General features: G+C 37.3%; 1 protein-coding gene across 3 annotated transcripts in view; it reads left to right on the forward strand.

The window, feature by feature from the left end:
* Positions 1-24,348, forward strand: part of acox1 (acyl-CoA oxidase 1, palmitoyl) — a 49,304-nt gene that overhangs the window by 13,868 nt on the left and 11,088 nt on the right. For 2 of the 3 annotated variants that reach the window (XM_051712061.1, XM_051712062.1), the window contains 8 exons: positions 4,336-4,443; positions 4,568-4,687; positions 7,530-7,645; positions 8,038-8,207; positions 12,763-12,925; positions 13,065-13,255; positions 14,246-14,422; positions 14,603-14,708. In XM_051712061.1, the coding sequence (XP_051568021.1) occupies positions 4,336-4,443; positions 4,568-4,687; positions 7,530-7,645; positions 8,038-8,207; positions 12,763-12,925; positions 13,065-13,255; positions 14,246-14,422; positions 14,603-14,708 (1,151 nt within the window). Of the gene's footprint in view, positions 1-2,262; positions 2,424-4,335; positions 4,444-4,567; positions 4,688-7,529; positions 7,646-8,037; positions 8,208-12,762; positions 12,926-13,064; positions 13,256-14,245; positions 14,423-14,602; positions 14,709-24,348 lie in introns of all 3 variants that reach the window. The other variant, XM_051712060.1, reaches the window with a different exon arrangement.

The raw sequence follows: 24,348 nt of genomic DNA on the forward strand, positions 1-24,348 counted from the left end.
CTGTCTCAATGCATAATGAAAGATAGCTGACGAATGTCACTGAATTTCTATGACAAAGTAAAGACTACTGATTTCTCCTGGTTTCTGTAGTGTTTTGTAGTATTCAGACATTATTTCCCATCTTCTAACAGTATTTTAGTCCACTCTAAATGTAATTTCATCCTAACCTTATCTTAAAGGTGCTGTAAGCAATTTTAGCTTCTAAACCTTTCACATGACAGAGCTGTAGAATTAGCCATGCCATTCCAAAACCCTGCCCTCCAATGGTAATTTTGTGACCAAAAGAGCAGCATTGTTCGTTCCTCTGGCTGTCAAATTCAACAGTGGCACAATAGCGCCCTCAACTGACAATCTTTATGAATCATAGCCTCAATGATCCGCTTCAAATATAACACTATGTGAAAGAGCAAAATGATTGACAGGTGAAAAGTGTCAATGTCTGCGGTCCGCGGACAAATTTTGTTTGCTGTTTACAAAGTCTACAGCTGGCACAGAGACTGGTGAGATATCTCAGGACACTTATTTCATTCATATCTTTAAGGGAGTAGGATAATTTTGTGCATACTTTTCCATGAAAAAATCGCTTACAGCACCTTTAAATAACCATGACTGCATGGTAACCTCTGCTCATGTGTACCTTGATTGCTAACTCTGGTCTTGCTTTTAGTCTCTCTTTTATATAAAATCTTTCACTAACAATTTGCTTTGAATTCTTTTAGATTTTTGTACTATATGTTTATGAGTGTGATATCTAATTTGGAATTTTTGTGCTGCAAAACATATTTTAATATATCAGTGTTTGAAAGTCATATTTAGTAGGAATGTAAGAAAGAAAGTTTAAAAGAAAGCATCTTCTCTATGTATGTATATATATATGGATTGATGTATGTATGTATGGATGGACGAGACTCGAAACCGGTGAAGTTCACATTAAATACTCTTCGTACAGTATCTAACACTTTAAAAATAGTTGTGTTAGTATCACCCAGTGCAGCCACTTTTGTCTGTTAGTAAATGAATGATAAAGGGCAGGTCTGTTTAAATATGCAAAATCTCCATCCTTGTAAAAGTTTCTTAAAATCACCTGTAAAATCTGTTTTGTAAACTGCTATAACTGACATGCATCTGTGCTTAAAGTTTCTATACTTGTCTGTTCCATCCTGCAGTATTGTAAGGGGCCTATTTCAAGAGCCCTTTGTTCTCCAATATGGCATGTTTTTACCCACAATAAACAGCCAGTGCACTGCTGAACAATGCAAAAACTGTATCCCGTTAGCTGAGTCATCCCAGGTGTTGGGCACCTATGCTCAGGCTGAACTGGGGCACGGTCAGTCCCACTCACTCATAGGAAATGGACTTCTTTTATTCAGATCCAAACAGAAGGTGTGGAAAAACAGTGGAAATAGTTCAGCATGACCCTTGTATGTGTTGACGGCTCAGAGTGTTGGTTTTTCTTAGAACTCTTATTCTCAGAGGGCTATGCTGTCACAAGCATAATGAACAGTATCTGACTAAAATCACTCAATCTCTAAGAAAAAATAAAGAATCATCATTTCACCTGCCTGCACACGCGCTCTTGACGTACACATTCACTGTTGTTGTTTCCACCTTTGTATCCTGTTGTTTACTGAAAATTACAACTTCTTCTAGCTCTTCTTCGTGACAGCAACAGCTCAACAATGAGTGTTGCCACCTTGTGGACCCACTTATTGGTGCAAACAATTTCAGGTGCACACTGCGTGTTCAGAGATGCCCGGTTAGAAAAATCTGGCTGCACGCGTTCAGTGCACGAGCACTCTGCAGATCACAAAATTTGCGTCACACATCCTGTATGCAGACGTCTAGCATTTGTGCAGACGTCTAGCAAAGTATACTTTGGGCTTTAGTCTGCAACAGAAGTTGGCAACTTCAGTACCTTTTTAATATCTTTTTTATAACTTCTTTTCTGAAAATTAATGTTTTGTGTAAACTCGTAGTGCATTTAATAAATTAAAGCTGTCAATCATTATTACATTTGCTCTCTGATCAGCATTTGCATGACATGCTTAGTAATTCTCTCCCCTTTTTGTGTTTGTCTCTTTCTGGGTTTTTGCTGGCATTCCTTCTCCATATTCTGTTCACTTATTAATTTTTGATACATTTTCTTCTTTTTTTTTGTTCCTGTACAAATAAACCTTGCCTCTTTCCACTCATATTTCTTCCATGCACCTGTTCTTTTAAATATCCCACTTTCCATGGCCCCTCACACCTGCCCCACAAAAGCTGTGTGCACCGAGGCCGTCCAGAGCCCCTTGACCTGCACTTGGGCATGTTCCTGCCAACGCTGTTGAACCAGTCGTCACCCGGGCAGCTGGAAACTTTCTTCATGCCAGCATGGAACCTGGAGATAATTGGCACCTACGCACAGACTGAGATGGGGCACGGTAACAAATTTGGCAACTCGCTTGCACTCACATATTAGTATTCCGAGGGATTGGATTACGCTTAATTTTACAACATTTGAACTCAATCACCTTGTCAGATGTGGTCCATAATATTGCAGTATTATTATGGTACATGGTTAAATAGGAGAAAACAGGCTTTTTAAGGTGGTGTCTTTTCAACGTTAAAATTATATTCCAACTTAAAATAGAGACAAATATAAAATATAGCTGTAAGCTGCAGTTACGGGGCCAAGCACACCAACGGCATATAAGGAAGTATGATTGGATAATCACTGAATATAATTTTAAGAAAAGTGGCATAAAAAGCAAAAGTAGAATTGCTTATATTACAATGCAATTTATTATAACTTTTGTCCAATATGTGGCACTGTCACCAAACTGATATGATGCTGTCAGGGTGTGTTAACAATGACACATACAAGTTTCATGTCAATGCACCAAAGTGTTGCCAAGATACAGCCTCAAATCCATTTTGGCTTCTTGCCATGAAAATCATTGATGCTTTTCTAGAGCTGTTTGATCTATCAATAAACTTTTCATACTTTTTTCCGAGAGTGTCCCTAGATGATACACGGCAAATTTCGTGCAAAAAAAAACAAAAAAAAAACAGTATTTTATGACAAAGTTAAAAATAATTTATAATTATAATAAAAATTGAAGAATTGGGTATCATTCAACTCATACCCCAAAGAATCTAAAGAGATCAGTCTCATGATTTTAGGCCAAGCTGTTCAGAATTTATAAGCAAAAGTAGAAATTTTTTATTTTGTGACCATTAGTTGGCACTGTGCAGGTACACCTCAGGTCATGCTTATAGCAAGTTTCGTCTCAGCATGCTAAAGCATTGCGAAGGTATAGCCTCAAGTCCATTTTGGCATGCTCGCCATCTAATTCGTTGACGCAGTATATGAAAAAGGTTTGGTTTATCATCATGAATTCCAAAACTTTTCGCAACGGGTGTCTCCTAGATGATACATGCAAAATTTTGGACAAAAACATCGCTCCCTCAGCCTAGGAGGAGTTATTTCGGAAAATCAAAAATGGCGGAAAATCTAGTTGGGCAGAAATGGTATGCAATCGACTATGCATGAACCAAGGAATCAGAGGAAAAGAGAATTCTGAAGAATTTTCTAGGCTTTACGGTTCAAAAGTTATGAGCATAAACATTAGTGCAACTTTGAACAGTTGGTGGTGCTAGAGGGTTTGAGTTAGAGACCCCAAATTTGGGTCAGCTACATTTGAGAGTGTCCATCTTATAATGCTAGTAGCACCGAAATTACACACTTCACCTTCAACAAATTGCATTATCTTATGATTGTAAAGATGTGTAGGTGCAGAATTTGCTGGTAAAACAATTGTATACACAGACATTTCTAAAATTTTGACAGAATCCTTTGTACAATGAAGTTTAAGGTGCCCTCAATACAAGCTCCATGAGTATGGCTTTATGCAGTGCCTAACTTACACTGAGTAGTAATGCAGAAAATTCAATTTAGCAACAGTCTCTTCTCTGACTTTTTGCTTTAGTTTTTGTAGTCTAGCAATGTTTACAATTTTAAGTAAAATCAGAAGATGATGCTTAGGTTGTTGCTGTGTTTCAAAATAAGTTTTCAGTATTTCCTGCTGTCAAACACCTACAGGGGTTATCATAAGAGCTATTCCCATGAAATGGAAAGATATTGAATACAGTTACATATTGAACCACAGAAAATATTAGAACGTATAGTATATTTCCTTATGGATACTACTTTATTTGCTCAGTCCAAGATAATTGTTTAGAAAATAGGCAACACTTTACCTAATTGTAATTTGCATTAAATATTTGGTCTGCCAGTATTATAACTATAGTGACAATTGTCTGTGTTGTTTTGCATGTTTAATATCCTTCCAGGTACACACATCCGTGGTCTTGAAACCACAGCGACCTATGACCCTTCCACCCAAGAGTTTGTTCTGAACAGTCCAACCATCTCCTCTATAAAATGGTGGCCAGGTGGATGTGAGTACACCCCCCTCAAATCACTTAAGGTCAAATATAAGCCAACAGAATTTTTAAGTGATATTTCACAGTATTTTTTTATTTATTTTTTAATTATTGAGTGATTCTCTGCATTTCTCTCTAGTGGGTAAAACTTCAAATCATGCTATAGTCCTAGCTCAGCTGTACACTCAGGGCAAGTGTTTTGGCCTACATGCCTTCATCACACCCATTCGCTGCATGAAGACACACATGCCACTGCCAGGTACAGAACCTTGAGTTTGTGTAAGTCCTAAGGCTGTGATGATGATTGTGAGTTTTTAACCATATATTAACATTTGATGATATGTTCTATCATAAATTGGGCTGTAAAATTCATAGTCCAATTATTACATAATCACGATTAGATTGGATAACAACAATCAGGTAAATATTTCAGCAGCCTGCAGTCGCTTTACTCTTTACTTTCCACTATCACATGTTGCCATTCAGATAAGGGAATTTTATGACAATACTTTGTGAGGGTGAACCTATGAAGCCTCCCATTACAGAAATGTAACTATGTTCCAAGGACTTATTTATTGTGTTATTCACCTTTTTACTGTGAACAGTGTTAGCGAGTGGGCGTAACCATTAGGGAAGTGCACACCTAATGTGGGAACGGTCATTTGAGCTATTTTAGGAAATCTTAACTGCATTTTATTGTGCAAATAAGTTTTATCCGTCTTATATATTGTATTCATTGGTGTTGTTTTAACACTCATTTAAACTTCAGTGTTTTATGCATTGTAACTTTAGGGAGGTGAGGGTTAATTTTATTTTAACTAACTAATGTTCCAATTAGTAAAGGCAGGAAAATTTTATATATATCAGCCTGCCGCCACTAGAGGTACTAGACTATGGGACGGATTGTATTGTGTTTGGAGCACATGGATGAGGTGGTTAAAGACCGATTTATACTTCTGCGTCGAACTTACACTTCACGTCAGGCTACAGCATAGCCTAATTCATAGCCTGACGTGCACCTCTGAAACAATTTAATAATGCATGTGTTGGGGGCCTGGGTAGCTCAGCGAGTAAAGACACTGACTACCACCCCTGGAGTCGCGAGTTACAATCCAGGGTGTGCTGAGTGACTCCAGCCAGGTCTGTCTAAGCAACCAAATTGCCAGGTTGCTAGGGAGGTTAGAGTCACATGGGGTAACCTCCTCGTGGTCGCTGTAATGTGGTTTGTGCTCGGTGGGGCACGTGGTGAGTTGTGCGTGGATGCCACGGAGAATAGCTTGAAGCCTCCATACACGCTATGTCTCTGCGGTAACGCGCTCAACAAGCCACGTGATAAAATGCGCGGATTGAGATCCGTCCTCTGCCACCCGGATTGAGGCGAGTCACTACACCACCATGAGGACTTAGAGCGCATTGGGAATTGGGCATTCCAAACTGGGGATAAAAAAGGGAGAAAGTAAAAATAAATAAATAAAATAACGTGCGTGTTGACAGACCACAAAAGCTAAGTGAGGCCGTCCCTGAACATGAATAGAAATTATCTGAAGTAGTGTCGCATTTTTTCCAAGATTATTTTATCTATGCATCACATCCACTGATCAGAAATATATATATATATATATATATATATATATGAAACAATACTTGTTGCAGATCTGTCTTGTTTTGACCATATGTTTGACAGTATGGTGTAAAGTAAATAATCATATTTCATAAGTTTCGATAACTGAACACTTCTAAATTATCAGCAGATTAAAAAAGCACCTATTAAGAGTTGGTTATTTTGCCTAGATGCATTTAAAAGAAAACGACACCCATTACGTGTTGGTCAATTAAGCAGTTATTTATTAATTTGATAAATTTTTTCAGCCAGAAGCATCAAAATATGCCCTATGTATTTATTATTATTTAAGCAACTCAAAAGCAAGCATACAGTCTATGCCTGATTCGTTGTCTCACTGCATGGTAGGCAACATATACTATATAATAAATAATATGTACTTAATATACATACTTTGAACTCGGTATTTAATGCTTAAAAAATGTAAGAAATACATTTGTATCCACAAATTGCACTGTAAATGTACAGTTATTTCAGAAATTAAAGCATTTTCTCTCTACAATATAATTTTTCGCTGTGCACTTACAAAACAACGCAGAACTATAAATGTGAACCACCACGTTGGCCACTACACGGAGCTTACGCCATATGTTTGACACAGAAGTAACCGGCCTTAACACTGCTTGAGCGCAGTATACTCTGGGCTCCATTGTTGAGGGAGGGGGAGTGGGTACTGTACTTACTACCAAAAAACTGACTAGCTTTTAGGATGTTTTTTTTTTTTTTTTTTTTTTTTTAAGTAACCTTTGTTTTATGTACGCTCTTTAAAACTATTTATTTGCGCAACTTTGTACCTCTCCGATAAACAACATAATTTTGGAATGCTAGTGTGATTCTCCTTGTAACTGCCTTCGTCCCTTTCACACTTGAAATGCCAGAAATTCCTCATTTTTATCAGTTAGATGTCTGTCTTTTTGATACAGTAGTAGTATGTTTTTTAAACATACTTTTAAATGTTTCTTTAATTCAACCAAAAAGTTGTGTTATTAAGTCATGCATTGCGCCACCCTATACATCGTTTTCGAAAAGTGTTAATTCCATAAATCTTAAAAAAAAATACAAATCTTCCAAGGATCCATCACCCCAGCAAATTTGCTTAACTTGGTGAACTGGACAAACACACCCCTCAGCTCCTTCCAGTCAACTGTTTAAATGTCTAAATATAAATGTGACAGTACCACATGGCGAACGTTAACAGACAGTAAATGCAGTTTTTCAGTACAGTTGATAAACCATTAGTTAAAAAAAACTGCTATTTATAGCCTGTTCTTTTTTATTGGATTATTTATTTTCTTCAGTATCTTTTAATAATTTTAGATTTAAGTTCATTCTGCCCTGTGCTATAGTTGTTTAAAAGCCTAAATGGAAAGTTGACAGCTATACGTTTAGACGTTAGACATTTGTTTAGTATAATTTGTGTGTTGTTTGTTCAGTCCCTGGTTTCAAACTGAGGTTCTGTTGAACTGCTATGTTTGATCAGGTGTGGTGGTCGGTGATATTGGCCCTAAATTTGGTTTTGATGAGGTGGATAATGGCTACTTGAAATTGGAGAACGTCAGGATTCCACGAGAGAACATGCTGATGAAGTATGCCAAGGTGAGAGGATCATGCTCAAATGGAGAGAAGAACATTTTGTTTTTAACATAATTGTTTTTGCTATTTTATTGATGATTTATTAAGTCGAGTATAAATGTAAATGTATTACTTGTACTGTATACAGTTTATTTTGCATGTTTGAGTATGTAATTGATCTATATTTTGTGTATGATGTGTGTGTAATTGCTATATACTGTATGATGTACAGTATATATGATGAATGTATTTGCTATATATACTGTGTATGTGTAACTGATGTATATGGTGCACATATTATACAGTATGTGTGTAATTGCTCTAAATGGTGTGTTTATGATGTGTGTGTAATTGCTCTATGGTGTGTATATGAATCATGAGGTGAAAAGCTCTATGTGGCTTGTGTGCATCTGTAGGTAGAGCCAGACGGTACATATGTGAAGCCTCCCAGTGATAAGCTGACATATGGCACCATGGTGTTCATTCGCTCCATGATAGTGGGGGAGTCGGCACGAGCTCTCTCCAAGTCCTGTACCATCGCCATCCGCTACAGCGCAGTCCGACACCAGTCTGAACTACACCCAGGGTGGGTTCTCTCTCTCTCAAACACACACACGTACATGTTTACTTGGCTATCTAATTGGGGACATACCATAGACTTCAACTGTTTATATATACTTATACTATATATATATATATATATATATATATATATATATATATATATATATATATATATATATATATAGTATATACTCCCTATTTCTGTGGTTAAGTCAATCTAGCTAGTCTTTCTAAAATAAATGATAGTATATATATAACCCAATAGTTGCCTAAACACTTTAAAACTTTATTTATTACTACACAGTTTCAGTACACAAAAGTATAATTGATTTCACCTAAAAGGTTAGCCTATTTTATATGATACTAACATTTTTGTCAAAATACCTCAGTTAATGTAACAACTGTAAAATCGTGATAAATTTTAGTAAGGGAGGGTGATTATATGTAAAGCATGATAACTGCACCTTCTGAGGGACTGTTGTTGAATATCAAGATCAATTTGGCATCACTACAATATTAATGTGTAAAAATTTAAATAACAATATTGATATTTGGCGTGCAAATATCGATACAATATCATGAGGAAAAATATCACGATACTTTAACATATCAATATTTTTTCCCACCTCTAATTTTTGTAGCTCTGCTTGATTTTAAGATATAATGTGGGCCACCCCACATTGACATGAGCAATTCAAGTAAATGAATGGAAAAAACACTGATTCAAGGACGTGCATTCATTCCGTGTATGGACAGGGCGCAGCTAACGTAAGTGCATAATATGCATGTGCACCGTTCAATTGAATAATAAAGTTGACTCTCTTTAATGTAATGCTGTTGATCCGAATGTATGAAGCAAGCTGTCTGCTGAAATAAAGAAAAATAATCACAAAATTAACAACAAAACTGAAATAAGAGTGCGCATTTACCTGTGAATCAGATGCACGTGGAAGTTGCTTTTTTTACTATCCACAGTTTTCCTGAGCAACCACTGGGCGGAGCCATGATGATTCTAGTTGCCTGTTTTCTGTTTCTGGTCTTGAGACGCAACGTAAAATCTACCAAGTCAAGCAATCCAGGCGGAGAACAACAACCATTTAAGTTTTTTGGAGTAAAAATGAATTTCATAACAACTCAAAGTAGTTACTCATATAGTTTAACTAATCTCGAACCAACGCTTCATGTCATCTACATCTGCATGAGTCGTGTTGGACTCCACTGCTACATGTCTCTGAGTGATGATGACTAATAGCAGCCGGTGCCAGCCAAACATCACTTCAGTCTATTACAATGGACTTCAGAGGATGAACTGATGCCAAATCCAACCATAAGACATGGGATATATCATATGCCATTGCCTGAACCTTGGATTTAGGATAGACCTCACCAAAATTACCGGCCGGTTGAACTGCGATGCACCTAACTGATCTCTGCCTGCGTCACCTTGGTCTAATGATGGTCTACATTCTTGAAATTGAATACATAGACTATCAATTAACTGCCAACAAAAGCCTTCATCAGCCAACTAACAAGGACAATGCATCTATGTGAACTTCTGCAGTTAATCCAGGATGGACTTCAAAGACATTAGTCATTAATCTTACAGTTCATACAAAATCTTTGTTTAAACACTGACCCTTAACACTTACTTAGTTTAATCATTTTAAACCATGACTTGCACTATACGTAAGTAATATTGGCATTATATTCATGATGTAGCCAGAGGGGAACTGGCCACCACAGTGAGCCTGGTTTCTCCCAAGGTTATTTTTCTCCATTAACCAACATCTTATGGAGTTTTGTTTTCCTTGCCACAGTTGCCTTCGGCTTGCTCACTGGGGTTCTAAATACAATTATTATTTAATTACTTATTTTTAAACACAATTCACAATCTTATTTTATCAAACTACACAATGATGACTCTTAAGACATTATAGATATTACAGTTTCATTTTTTGTTAATGCATGATTTTCTGTAAAGCTGCTTTGAAACGATGTGTGTTCTGAAAGGCGCTATACGTGTAGTCAAGTCAATAAAAGTGACTTGACTACACACTCAATTGAGGCACTGTCAATAAAAAAAACGGTCATCTCGACTCTGTGAAGTATCGGCACTATACAGCCACATGTTTTTTGAAATTTTTTACAAATGTAATACTGTAAACATCACATTACCGCTAAGAATATACGCCGATGGAGGTAAAAATACTGGAAACTGGAAATTGAAAACATTTGAATCGTAGAACACTTCCACGTTCAGGAAAAATGTGGACATCAACCAGTGGCACATTAATGCACAGGCTTACACCTTTACGACTGGTAGGGGGGCCCCGCAGAAAGGTGAGCCCATAGCCCCAGAGGCACCTTAATGTGCTCCTAATAGCAAAAGTAGGCTGCAGGTGCTTTTTCTCTCAGAATTATTGGCCGTTAGAAAAAAAAAAAGAAACAAATCTAGTGATTTATTTAAAATGAAGATAAGATAAATGCCCTTACGCCATTCAAAATAAAATTATTAGGAATAACGAAGAAATAAAATCAGTCTATGTTTCTTTTTTAAATATTCTGATGGTAGAGTTGTAAAAATCAACCCCCTCTGTCACAAATGCATTATGTTTGGTCCATGAAAAAGTTCAATTAGGCCCTGCAGTATAGTGATAGTGAAATATTGCATCATGGAGTGATATTTTTATCAAATTAAAAAAAAATCATTTCTTTTGTACTGAGATTTCAATCACCAGCGAAGACACCATGAGCCAGAGAAAAAAGAACATGGAGGGCATTTTTTACTATTCAGTGTAGAAAAGTTAGTTTAGGAGTAGTTGAGAAAGTACATGATAATATTTGCATCTATCCATGGGAACATTGATTTATTGCTGTTTATTAAATGTATTGCTAACTCATTGCCAAAGATTTAACAGGAACTAAGAATAAAAAATACTCTACATTATTTTAAATGTTGTTTTATGTAAATTTCAACATACTAAAATATATTAATATTAAAAATTAGTAATGTAACATCACTAAGAACAAACATGAACTAAACAGTGAACAATATTGGCCTACATGTTAACGTTAGCGTAATGTATACATTAACGTACACTGGCACTATGGCATTAACGTACAACTTTTGCTCTTATGGAAAGAAATTGGTACTTTTATTCACCCAAGTGGCATTCAACTGATCACAATGTATTGTCAGGACATTAATAACATGAAAAATTACTATTACAATTAGAATTTTTTTTTTTCAGAATTTCTTAAACTACTTCAAAGAGTTCTCCACATGCAGCAATGACAGTCAGTTTGTCCAGATACTCAGGTGACATTTCACCCCATGCTTCCTGTAGTACTTGCCATAGATGTGGCTTTCTTGTCAGGCACATCTCACACACCTTACAGTCTAGCTGATCCCACAAAAGCTCAATGGGGTTAAGATCCATAACACTCTTTTCCAATTATCTGTTGTCCAATGTCTGTTTCTTTGCCCACTCTAACCTTTTCTTTTTGTTTTTCTGTTTCAAAAGTGGCTTTTTCTTTGCAATTCTTCCCATAAGGCCTGCACCCCTGTGTCTTCTCTTTACTGTTGTACATGAAACTGGTTTCTGGTTGAGTGGGTAGAATTCAATGAAGCTGTCAGCTGAGGACATGTGAGGCATCTATTTCTCAAACTAGAGACTCTGATATACTTATTCTCTTATTTAGTTGTATCTGGGCCTTCCACATCTCTTTCTGTCCTTGTTAGAGCCAGGTTGTCCTTTGTCTTTGAAGACTGTAGTGTACACCTTTGTAGGAAATCTTCAGTTTTTTGGCAATTTCAAGCATTGTATAGCCTTCATTCCTCAAAACAATGATTGGCTGATGAGTTTCTAGAGAAAGCTGTTTCTTTTTTCCCATTTCTAACCTAATATTGACCTTAAGACATGCCAGTCTATTACACACTGTGGCAACTCAAAAACAAACACAAAGACAATTTTAAGCTTCATTTAATGAACCAAATAGCTTTCAGCTGTGTTTGATATAATGGCAAGTGATTTTCTTGTACTAAATTAGCAATTTAGCATGATTACTCAAGGATAAGGTGTTGGAGTGATGGCTGCGGGAAATGGGTCCTGTCTAGATTTGATCAAAAATGACTTTTTTTTTTTTCAAGTGGTGATGGTGCTGTTTTTTTACATCAGTAATGTCCTGACTATACTTTGTGATCAGTTGAATGCCACTTTGGTGAATTAAAGTACCAATTTCCTTACAAAACAGCAAAATCTGTACATTATTCCAAACTGCTGGCCGCCAGTGTACGCAACCTCATTGTAAAGTGTTACCCATCACAAAATCACAACCCCCCCTCCATACTCTGACCCCGCTGATGGTTAGCTTGTAATTCGCACCATTCTGTAGACTAAACCTAAGCCTAAAAGAAAACTTTTGTGTCCAAAGTATAGTTATGTGTACACATTGTTGGGTTGTCTTTCTACATTTTCTTTTGACAAAAAACAAAACAAAAACAAAACTTGTGCTATTAAAGAAACTTCATTATATTTTTATTGTTTATTGTAATTATTATTATTTTTTTCCTTTAGAGAACCAGAGCCACAGATCTTGGACTATCAGACCCAGCAGTATAAACTCTTTCCTCTGCTGGCCACTGCATACGCCTTCCACTTTGTGGGCCAATACATGAGTAAAACATACCATCGCATCTCAGGAGACATTAATCAGGGTGACTTCAGTGGGCTGCCAGAGGTACATTCAGAAAAAATTGATGATCTATATCTGTGTCCATGAGTTTTGTTTTTGTGCTTTTATTTATGTGTTTTGTAGATCAATTTCAGTGTGTCCTCTTTTCTTTCCCCTGTTATTTTTCCCTCTGTTCTTTCTGTAGCTGCACGCTCTATCTGCAGGTCTGAAGGCTTTTACCACCTGGGCAGCGAATGCAGGGATTGAGGTGTGTCGCATGGCATGCGGTGGTCATGGCTACTCCCGCTGCAGCAGTTTGCCAGACATCTATGTCACCTTCACGCCTACCTGCACTTATGAGGGAGAGAATACTGTAATGATGCTACAGACAGCCAGGTAAGAACACCCTGAGCAAAACAAGTTTTTTTTAATTTTTTTATAATACTGTAATCCTTCCCTGTTTCAGACATTGTGTTATCACCTTTATTAAAGGCTAGTCTTTGCTTTGTGTACCTTAAAGATACTTTGATTTCAGTCCACCAATATTTCTGAAATTGACTCTAAATGCTAGTTTAGTCACAGAAAGTTTATTGCAAAAACCTGATTAAGAAAAACATTAACTGAATTATCTTCCGGCGTCATGTCTCTCATCCTGATGAATAACAAAAAGATTGTTATGAAAACTGCATGCTTTGTGTTCACTGTTTTACTGAATAATGAAAAGTTACACAATTCATTGGGGGAAAAAACAACCTAAATTAAATTTTTTGATTGTAGGACTACATTGTGCTATGTTGTTACAAAAATATCACAACAGAAATAAAGAATAAATGAAGTGATTGGCCTACTGCTTTGCAGGAACATTGTTAAAGGAATAGCTCACCCAAAAATAGCAAGACAGTAAGCACACCTGACACCATGAAAGGAGAAAATGGTGGAGAATAAACTGCACTCAAATTTCATTGTTTCTTGCGTGTATGGTCACCACAGCAAATTTGAATGTGTAAAGGTGAACAAGATTTGAAATCTAAGGCAGTTTTCTGTTACCCATCCCCAACACACAAACACACTCACACTCACTCACACACACACACACACACACACACACGCATTGAGAACCACTGCCCCAGTATTACCTGCATCTGACTTGCAAGAGGAAGTAGCAAGTCATGGTTCATGATTGTGACGTAAACTAAAGCCTAATGGGGACGAGTCCTTCGAAATGTCCCACCCCAACTTCCTGTTTCAGTAGGAAATACATCAACACAGGAAAGATAGCAGTGCTTGTCAAGCCATCCATGGGCTGTGTATATATATGTGTGTGTGTGTGTGTGTGTGTGTGTACAGCTTTTTATTACCTAATCCAACATTTGTTCTGTGGATTAGATACTTGGTGAAGAGTTACAAGCAAGCACGGGCAGGACAGCATTTGACTGGCATTGTTTCTTACCTGAATGAACCTCAGAGCAGGATTCAGCCCCAGTCTGTGTCCTCTCGCCCCACTGTCATCAGTATTAATGACCTGGTCAGTCTCGTGGAGGCATATAAACTTAGAGCTGCCAAGTAAGTTAAAACCGAAGAAATTACGTTTTATAGATTTTGTTTTGTGTCTTTTTGGCTGGCACAGGTTGTAAAAAAAACTGCTATTATTAAGTGCTGTTTAAAGCTTGTGCTGACATGGCACCTTCAATCAAGAGTGTTTATGCAGTTACAAAGACTCCAATGTTTTTTAAACTTTCACAGGTTAGTTGAAATGGCAGCTAAGAGCCTCCAGATGGAGCTACAGCACAGCAAGAGCAACGAAGATGCCTGGAACAACACTTCCATCGAGCTAGTCAGAGCATCTGACGTGAGGCTTCTTATAAACTACCTTTACATATTTTTAAACATCACATTTAAATGCATTAAGTCCCTCGCACATGCATGCCAAATCTTCCTCTTGTAGTAATCCTTCCTCATATTCGTGCATTCTGTATTATTTAGTTATGAACTAAATGCCAAACTCTATTAAATTGTGACAACTGTGCAAGTCAACAGAAGTGCGCAGCACAGACAAACTACTGCTGCTCATCGTGAATTGCTGATAGTGGTGGTGATTTTGATTCATTTTAGTGATATGGGTCTTCCAAAAATTCGTTCACCAAAAAGGTTCATTCAGATTCGTTCATTGACCTTTTCTGCAAATTGTGCTTGTAGATGGGGACAAATTACTTTTAAACTTCTCTTAAGTAATTGCTTTGAACTAAAAGCAGTCATTCATAACCAGAATAAGTCTAATGATCCTTTTTTTTTTTTTTTATCAGCACTTTTTATTGATTCATATATATATATATATATATATATATATATATATATATATATATATATATATATATATATATATATATATATATATATATATATAGATATATATATATAAAAAACAAAAACAATAAACAGTATATATATATATATATATATATATATATATATATACAGAATCAACTTTAACCCCCATTGACTCCATCCTCCAACTGACATCACCAGCAGGTAGGTGTGTCTTTTAAACCAAGCCTAAACAATCTAGAGGGAGTCCAGTAGAAATTATGCAAAATCTTAAACTGAATAAGGCGTACCCTTGAATCCCTAGACATAGTTTTAACATTTTTTTATTCTTTCCCACTCCCCATCCTCCAATACCAAGTAAAAATCTCTTTCCCATAGCCTTTTAAGAGCTGTTAAGGCCCTGTCACCAAGACTCTGAATCAACGAGGAATAATACACTGGAAATGGAGAAAGGAAATGGCGCAACTGTAAATACCTGAAAAATTGAGACCTAGAAATCCCAAATTGTTGTGTTATATTTTCAAATGATCTCAAAGCTCAGTTTTCATAAAGGTCACCAGGTGTAGCAACACCCCTCTCCAACCATGCTTTCCAGCAAAAGGGGGACTTGTTAATACACAATTTGGCGTTCAGCCATGTGCTTGAGGAAACATTTGTGTAAATTGTGTCTAAATTGAACACACAGGAAACCTTTGTCCACACTGAATGTAAGTGTGAAATAATGGGATGCATTTTCACTTCTCTAGGCAATTTGATAGAAAGACTTTGCAATGGTGAGATTGGGGCAAGGACCGCTTGTTCAATGTTGTACCAGGGAGGGGCTCTCTCAGGTGGAAGAGACCAGTGGGCCAGGTGTCTTAGACTAAAAGCTTAGTAATAAAACAACATTTTGGGGAGGCCTAAACCTCCTTTGTCTATGTAACTTACTGAAATACAACTGAGGTCATTTACCATTCCAAATAAAGGACTTAGATATACTATCAAATTGTTTAAAATAAGAAAGAGGAACTTCTAAAGGGAGAGACTGTAGTAGATAATTGAATTTGGGGATACGATTAATTTTTATAACATTGAACTTCCCTGCCATAGACAAATGTAGTGAAGCCCACCTATCCACATCACTCGAGAACCTTTTCATTAATAGGGTCAAAATTAACTAACTAAATCTCTCAAATTTGCTGGAAATAAAATGCCTAAATACTTAATGCCTTGCTTGGGCCATTGAAAGGCACCAGGTTGGAAAGTCGTGGCAGGGCAATATGCTATTAGAGAAAGAGCTTCCGATTTAGGCCAATTCACTCTGTATCCTGAAAATTTGGAGAAAGAATTAATTTTATGGAGGCCAGGCATAGATCTACTTGGTTCGGACACAAATAATAATATCAGCTGCGTAGAGTAGAAGTTTATGCGCCACACCTCCTGCTACAACACCAGGAAAATTATCCTCTTTTCTTATTGTGGCTGCTAATGGTTCCGGGGCAAGATAGAAAAATAAATGGGAGAGAAGACAACCTTGCCGGGTTTCCCTACCAAGAGAAAAATAATCTGAAATGAATCCATTAGTTTGCACTGCTGCTAATAGTTATTTATAAAGTAGCTTAATCCAGAAGTGTTCCCAAAATCTTAAAAAGATCCCATTCCAGATGGCAGCAATCAGGATCTGATCATTCGCAACTGACCACATAATATTTATAAAACGTCTAATATTATCAGAATAACTATGACCACAAATATACCCCACTTGATCTGTATGTATAGTAGATGTAATAGCGTAATCGATTAGCCAGAATTTTAGACAATATTTTTACATCTAACTGGATCAGGAAAATTGGATGATAACTTTTACATTCATTTGGGTTCTTATCTTTTTTTTTTTTTTAAGAATGACACTGATTAGGGCTTGTGTCATGGTTGGTGGTAGTTCACCTTTTTTTAATGACTCTAACATAAGTGGAGCCAGTTCTGTGACATAAGATCTAAAAAAATTCTGTGGCAAAACCATCTGGCCCCAGTGCCTTACCTGTTGGCAAGGCCTTACCCCTCAACAAGCTCCTCCAAAGTAATATCTGAGTCAATAAAGTATTTTTGATCACTCGTCAGTTTAGGAAGTTTAAATGGCCCTACGAAGTTGCAAATATCCTTATCGGTAGACGAAGACGTAGAGCTATAAAGATCAAAATAGTTTCCCTGCTTTGTCCCCTGACTCAATGTATGTCTGTCTTGCCCTGAATAACCAAAACTCAACCTTCTGTGACAGAATAATTTTGTACCTATATTTTACCTGGGTCAAGTCTCTAAGACCGTTGGATGACATTTAGTACTTCAGCTCTGTTTCAGCACTTTTAACACTCTTTTCCAATTCTATGAATTATTGTGCTTTGATATTTTTAATGAATGAGGCATATTGTATGATCCACCCCCTAAGAACTGCCTTAAGCGCCTCCCATGCCACACCCACAGAGGACACTGAGGACCAGTTGGTTTCTACATAAACATTGACTACTGTCTTTAATATTTGTTGAAATGCTGGGTCCTGTAGAAGAGATGTATTAAAGTTTCTTTTCTCTATATGCAGCAACGTCTCTAAACACACTAATGCATGATCTGAAACTAAAATGTTCCCAATTGAGTAGTCAGTGGTAGTGGTAGGAATAAGTGACTTAGATATAAAAAACAATCTATTCTAAAGTAAATCTTATGAACTGATGAAAAATAGGTGTAGTCCCTCCCAGATGGATTCAGAAGTCTCCAAATGTCTGTAAGACTAAGATTTTTACACATACTCTGAAGTTTCAACATTGCTTTAAAGGGTCTACACACTATAACCGTCCCGACTGCTTTGAACCGGGCTGCTATACGAGATTAAGGGGGGATCAGTTTTGCTTATCCAGGGGATAGGTAGTGTTTAAAAGTGGTATGTAAAGTAAAACAAATGAAATAATAGCAACCAAAAATTCTTTTCATAAGTGTATTAAGAATAAACAATATAAACTCAGCAAAAAAAAAAATGTCCCTTTTTCAGGACACTGTATTTTAAAGATAATTTTGTAAAAATCCAAATAACTTTACAGATCTTTATTGTAAAGGGTTTAAACAATGCTTTCCATGCTTGTTCAATGAACCATAAACAATTAATGAACATGCACCTGTGGAACAGTCGTTAAGACACTAACAGCTTACAGATGGTAGGCAATTAACGTCACAGTTATAAAAATTTAGGACACTAAAGAGACCTTTCTACTGACTCTGAAAAACACCAAAAGAAAGATGCCCAGGGTCCCTGCTCATCTGCGTGAAGGTGCCTTAGGTATGCTGCATGGAGGCATGAGGACTGCAGATGTGTCCAGGGCAATAAATTGCAATGTCCGTACTGTGAGACGCCTAAGACAGCGCTACAGGGAGACAGGAAGGACAGCTGATTGTCCTCACAGTGGCAGAACATGTGTAACAACACCTGCACAGGACCGGTACATCCGAATATCACACCTGTGGGACAGGTACAGGATGGCAACAACAACTGCCTGAGTTACGCCAGGAATGCACAATCCCTCCATCAGTGCTCAGACTGTCTGCAATAGGCTGAGAGAGGCTGGACTGAGGTCTTGTAGGCCTGTTGTAAGGAAGGTCCTTACCAGACATCACCGGCAACAACGTCGCCTATGGGCACAAACCCTCCTTCGCTGGAACAGACAGGACTGGCAAAAAGTGCTCGTCACTGACGAGTCGCAGTTTTGTATCACCAGGGATGATGGTCGGACTCGTGTTTATCATCAAAGGAATGAGCGTTACACCAAGGCCTGTACTCTGGAGCGGGATCGATTTGGAGGTGGAGGGTCCGTCATGGTCTGGGGCAGTGTGTCACAGCATCATTGGACTAAGCTTGTTGTCATTGCAGGCAATCGCAATGCTGTGCGTTACAGGGTAGACATCCTCCTCCCTCATGTGGTACCTTTCCTGCAGGCTCATCCTGACATGACCTTTCAGCATGACAATGCCACCAGCCATACTGCTCGTTCTGTGCGTGATTTCCTGCAGGACAGGAATGTCAGTGCTCTGCCATGGCCAGCGAAGAGCCCGGATCTCAATCCCATTGAGCACGTCTGGGACTTGTTGGATCAGAGGGTGAGGGCTAGGGCCATTCCCCTCAGAAATGTCCTGGAACTTGCAAGAGCCTTGGTGGAACAGTGGGGTAACATCTCACAGCAAGAACTGGCAAATCTGGTGCAGTCCACGAGGAGGAGATGCACTGCAGTACTTAATGCAGCTGGTGGCCACACCAGATACTGACTGTTACTTTTGATTTTGACCCCCCCTTTGTTCATGGACACATTATTCCATTTCTGTTAGTCACATGTCTGTGAAACTTGTTCAGTTTATGTCTTAGTTGTTAAATCTTTTTATGTTCATACAAATATTTACACATGATAAGTTTGCTGAAAATAAAAGCAGTTGAAAGTGAGAGGATGTATCATTTTTTGCTGAGTTTATGATAAACAATTAAGAAGTATATTTACAAGAGTGTATTTACAAATCTCAAACATTCAATAAACCCTTCAATAAAACAACCATGAAACAAAAGACATTCAGATGACATGATGAACAGAATATATTATGGCTTGAACAGGTGAAATGAATGTACACCAAGTAATAGATTGATGATTGAAGCGTGATGGTGATGAAATTGAATGGAAACAGTCTTATCTGTTGTATGGTAATAGTGCTTTGTGGTAGTCCTTGTATTCCCTTTACAAACAGTCTCTTAGCCAGTTAAAATTGTGCACCAAAGGGCAAAGATAACTCCAAGGAGTAGTCAAGGTAACACAGGTTTCAAAACTTGGAACAGAACAACAAAATCCTTAATTTGAGCAACAAACAAAGTTTCTCGAACAAAAATTTCTTATTGAGAGCAGTAGAAAGCACGTGGCAAACCAGGCTTATCTAGTTTCTTGCTTTACTACTTCCTGTATTTATATTTAGCCGGAGAACTCACTGAGACTCCTGGTGGTGAGGATGAGCATTATAGGTGTAACAAAACAATGCCTTGTAACAAGCATAGGACTGTTACAACACCTTTGGAAGGGCTAGAAACAAAATTATTTTTTCCAGTGATTCCATACCAGTTTTATACCCGGGCCAATTTTTGCTCCGCCCTTTCATTTTCCCACTATTTTTGATTATTTGAAAAAAAAACAAAAAACAAACTAGTCCTAGGCCTTTCACCCGATCAGAAACAAACCAGTGCAAAAAGATTCAGCAGAGTCCCAATATGAAAACTTATTAAAAAAAAGTTAGAACTTTTCATTCATCGTCGCAACGGTACGCCAAAACGTACGTAGCGCGCATGGTAAAAACGGTTATAACTTGAACGGAATGAGATATTATCACCAAATGTGATACACTTATGTAAGAGGTCATTCTGAGGACACACAAAACCAATTACACACCTCTACCTCTTGGGGGCGCTATAACAGTCAGGAATGTAAAAAGTTATAACTTGAAATGGTTATAACTTGAACAGAATGAGATATTATAACTAAATGTGATTACACTTATGTAAGAGGTCATTCTGAGGACACACAAAAAAATTGCACACCTCTACCTCTTGGGTATGCTATAACAGTCAGGAATGTAAAAAGTACCATATCTGTGTGATACCTCACCTGATGTTTCTCAAAGTTAAGGCACTTTAACATTGTTTTAGTTGTTTTCAGGCTAATTAATACTTAATATCTCTTGCATGTGAACTTAAAGGACCTTAAAGGCTTGAACCTTATTTATTGCTGCTTGCAGCTGTATTTATTATTATTATTATTATTATTCTGCCCTAATACTGATCATGCAGACCGGGCCGTAAGGCCTTGAGACTTGAAACTTTGGGGAACGATAGTACTCCTCCAGTCTACAATGGCACACCGGTTGACCTCACGGTGGCGCCACAGTGATCAAAACAAAGAAAATTAATATTTTGGGAAATAACTCTTGGGCCGTAAGGGCTAGAGACAAAATTAGTTTTTCCAGTGATTCCTTGCGCAGTGCTGAAGAGTTTTTTTTCTCCTTGTCAAATTTTTGCTCTGCCCCTTAGCCACCATTGATGAATGAACTTTTAGCAGCTATTTGAACAAGTCCTAGCCCATTTGCCTGATCGGAACCCATCCAGTGCAGAAATATTCAGCAGAGTCCCAATATGAAAAGTTATCAAAGGAATTTAGAAATTTTGATTTATCGTCAAATGTTACGCCAAAACGTACGTAATGGGCGTAGCCACTTTTACTAAAATAGTTATAACTTTTGAACAGATTGACATCTGTCATTTTGCTTCAAAAGATATGGATTCAACCACTGAGTCGTATGGATTAATTTTATGCTGCCTTTATGTGCTTTTTACAGCTTCAAAATTTTGGTACCCAATTTTCAACAAATTTAGTTTAAGCAGGATCTATTCTGTCAATTTGTGTTATTTGGCATCCACTGGATAATTTCTGTCAATTCTGATTAATTTGGTTATTTCTTCACATGTACTTGGACCCCGATGATTGCTGCTTGCGGCTATATTTATTATTATTATTTTTCTGCCCTAAAACTGATCATGCAGACCAAACCGTAAGGCCTAGAGACTTGAAACTTTGGGGAAAGGTAGTACTCCTCCGGTCTACAATGGCACAAATTCTTGCCCTGATCAACCTCATGGTGACACTACAGTGATCAAAACAAAGAAAATTAACTTTTTGGGAAATAACTCTTGAACCATAAGTACTAGAAACAAAATTATTTTTTCGGCCACTAGGCAGCATTTTTACTCAACGTTTTTTAATGGATGTTTTCAAAAATGTTTCACCAGGGAAATTATTTATCAAATATTGAAATGTAAAATGTTATATAATGTTCATTTTGTATATTACTGTATTATAGATTGTGTATATTACCTTTTAAATCTACATTGATCTTGCCATGAAAATAGCTAATGATGCTGACATGGCAAAAAAAAAAAAAATAATAATAACATGGCCTCTATCGACCAATCAGCTTTCAGCAGCTTTTATGTAGGGTTAAATAAGGCTGATCTGAACTAAATTTGGCAGGCCTATTTGTCTCTTGGCCCAAGAGGTCTGTGCAAATTTTGAAAAAAATTGGCCACCGGGAGGCACTATCGCATTTTACATGTGTGTTAATCATTGTATATACTGCTGTGTTTCACAAAGAAACACATTATTCATACCATATTGTAGATCTCCTCATTCTGAAAAACTTTACCTTAAGGACCATTGGTGTGAAACAAAATGTTCAATAAATACTTGAGGTTATTTTAAAAGATAACTTTTTCAAACTAGTTCTAGGCCATTCGCCCGATTGGAATCAAACCAGTGCAGAAAGATTCTCTGGAGTCCCAAAATGAAAAGTTATCAAATAATTTTGAAATTTTGATTTATCGTCAAACGGTACACCAAAACGTTCGTAATGGGCATGGCCACTTTTACAAAAATGGTTAAAACTTGAACAGAATCAGATATAGTCACCAAATTTGGTACACATATGTATGGAGTCATTCTAAGGACACACAAAAACAATTGTGCATCTCCACCTCTTGGTGGCACTATAAAAGTAAAAAACATTAAAATGGATCTAACTATGGAACAGCTGGGCCGATTGACTTGAAATTTTGCATGCAGTGTCTGTGTCTAAGGTGCCATCAAGGTATTTAAGGACAGTCACCTACCTAGAAAAACATGGCCGCAGCTATTTGATCTAATCCTAGTCCGTTCACCCGATTTGTTTGGAGTCCCATTATTAATAATTATCAAAAAAAGGTTTAAACTTCGATTCAATTTCGCAAAGCTACACCAAAACATAAGCTGTGCCATTGCTACTTAAACAGTTATAACTCTTGAATCGAATGAGATATTTTCACAAAATTTGAGACACTTATGTATGGGGTCATTCGGAGGACACATGAAATTGCATACCTTTGCCTCTTGGTGGCGCTATAACAGTCAGGAATGTAAACAAATAACATATCTGTGCGATACCTCACCTGATTCCCTGATGAAAAAGGCATGTAGAAAAATAAACGTAGGCTACTATAGTTAAACGATTTAGAATTTTTCAACATTCTGACCTCCAAGCACAGTTGGCAAACAAAACTATTACAGTTCTCACTGGTTTATATTGCTTAATAGGATAATAGTAGCAAAGTTAAAGCGGAGCTCGCCTCTGAATGACCAACCTTCGCATAGCGCCATGTGACTCTAACTATCCTTTATTAAAATATGCATCAACAGTTCTACTAAGAGATCAACACTGCCGAGTGTTTAAGCATTATAAGCGTTTCCCCACAAATAACAACAAAGCTGTGAACTGCTGAGCATGACTTTTTATAAAGCCATACAAAAAAAGACAACAATACTAGCCTAAAAAATTATTAGGAATTTCAATAACGTCCATATTTCATTGTAATGTGTGTCATCGCTCACTTTTATTCCTGATTCATCTGGCCCCTTTTCTTGTTGAATGAGATTGTCGAACTAGAGGACTTGCCGCCGCCTCCTCTCGTTCAGCCAGTCAGCTGATCCTTGTTCATGAACAAGATGACCGATTCATAGTGGTGGGTCACGATTCTTGAAGCAAACGATTTTAAAATCATCTCTGTGATGAAAAATCTTTTTTAATTTAATTAAAAAATACCTGTTTAGCTTAATGTTAATACAATGATCTATAGATACTGTAAATATAGGAAGCTAAGCTATATTTGTGCAGAGGTCAATGCGAACAGGTTTTCTCTCCAAGAAGTTATGTCTCTTTAATTCTTTATGTTCAGACCTTTAATCCACCACTGTTGCAGCCGTCAAAGCACCACTTGTTATTAACTGTTGGATGTCATATCCTCTGCTTTGGGTAATGTTCCTGTTACTATGCATAATCCACAGGTTTATGTGTGAAGTTTTGTGAAGAGATTCTGTCTGACACTGCTTTACTAAATAGTTTAGCTGTACAAAGGCTTAAGGCCAAAGTATAGTTGGTGCATACCAACTATGCTGATTGCTCCACGCACAGTATGTGTGATGTAAATTTTGTCATAATATTGCCTGACCGCGCGCCGGCCAGATTTTCCCAAGTAGTTATAGCTGCAGACCGGAAATCTCCAAATCGGGGCAGAATCTCCTAAATAG

The sequence above is a fragment of the Myxocyprinus asiaticus genome, chromosome 12 (assembly GCF_019703515.2).
Source record: "Myxocyprinus asiaticus isolate MX2 ecotype Aquarium Trade chromosome 12, UBuf_Myxa_2, whole genome shotgun sequence".
Classification (NCBI taxonomy): Eukaryota; Metazoa; Chordata; class Actinopteri; order Cypriniformes; family Catostomidae; genus Myxocyprinus; species Myxocyprinus asiaticus.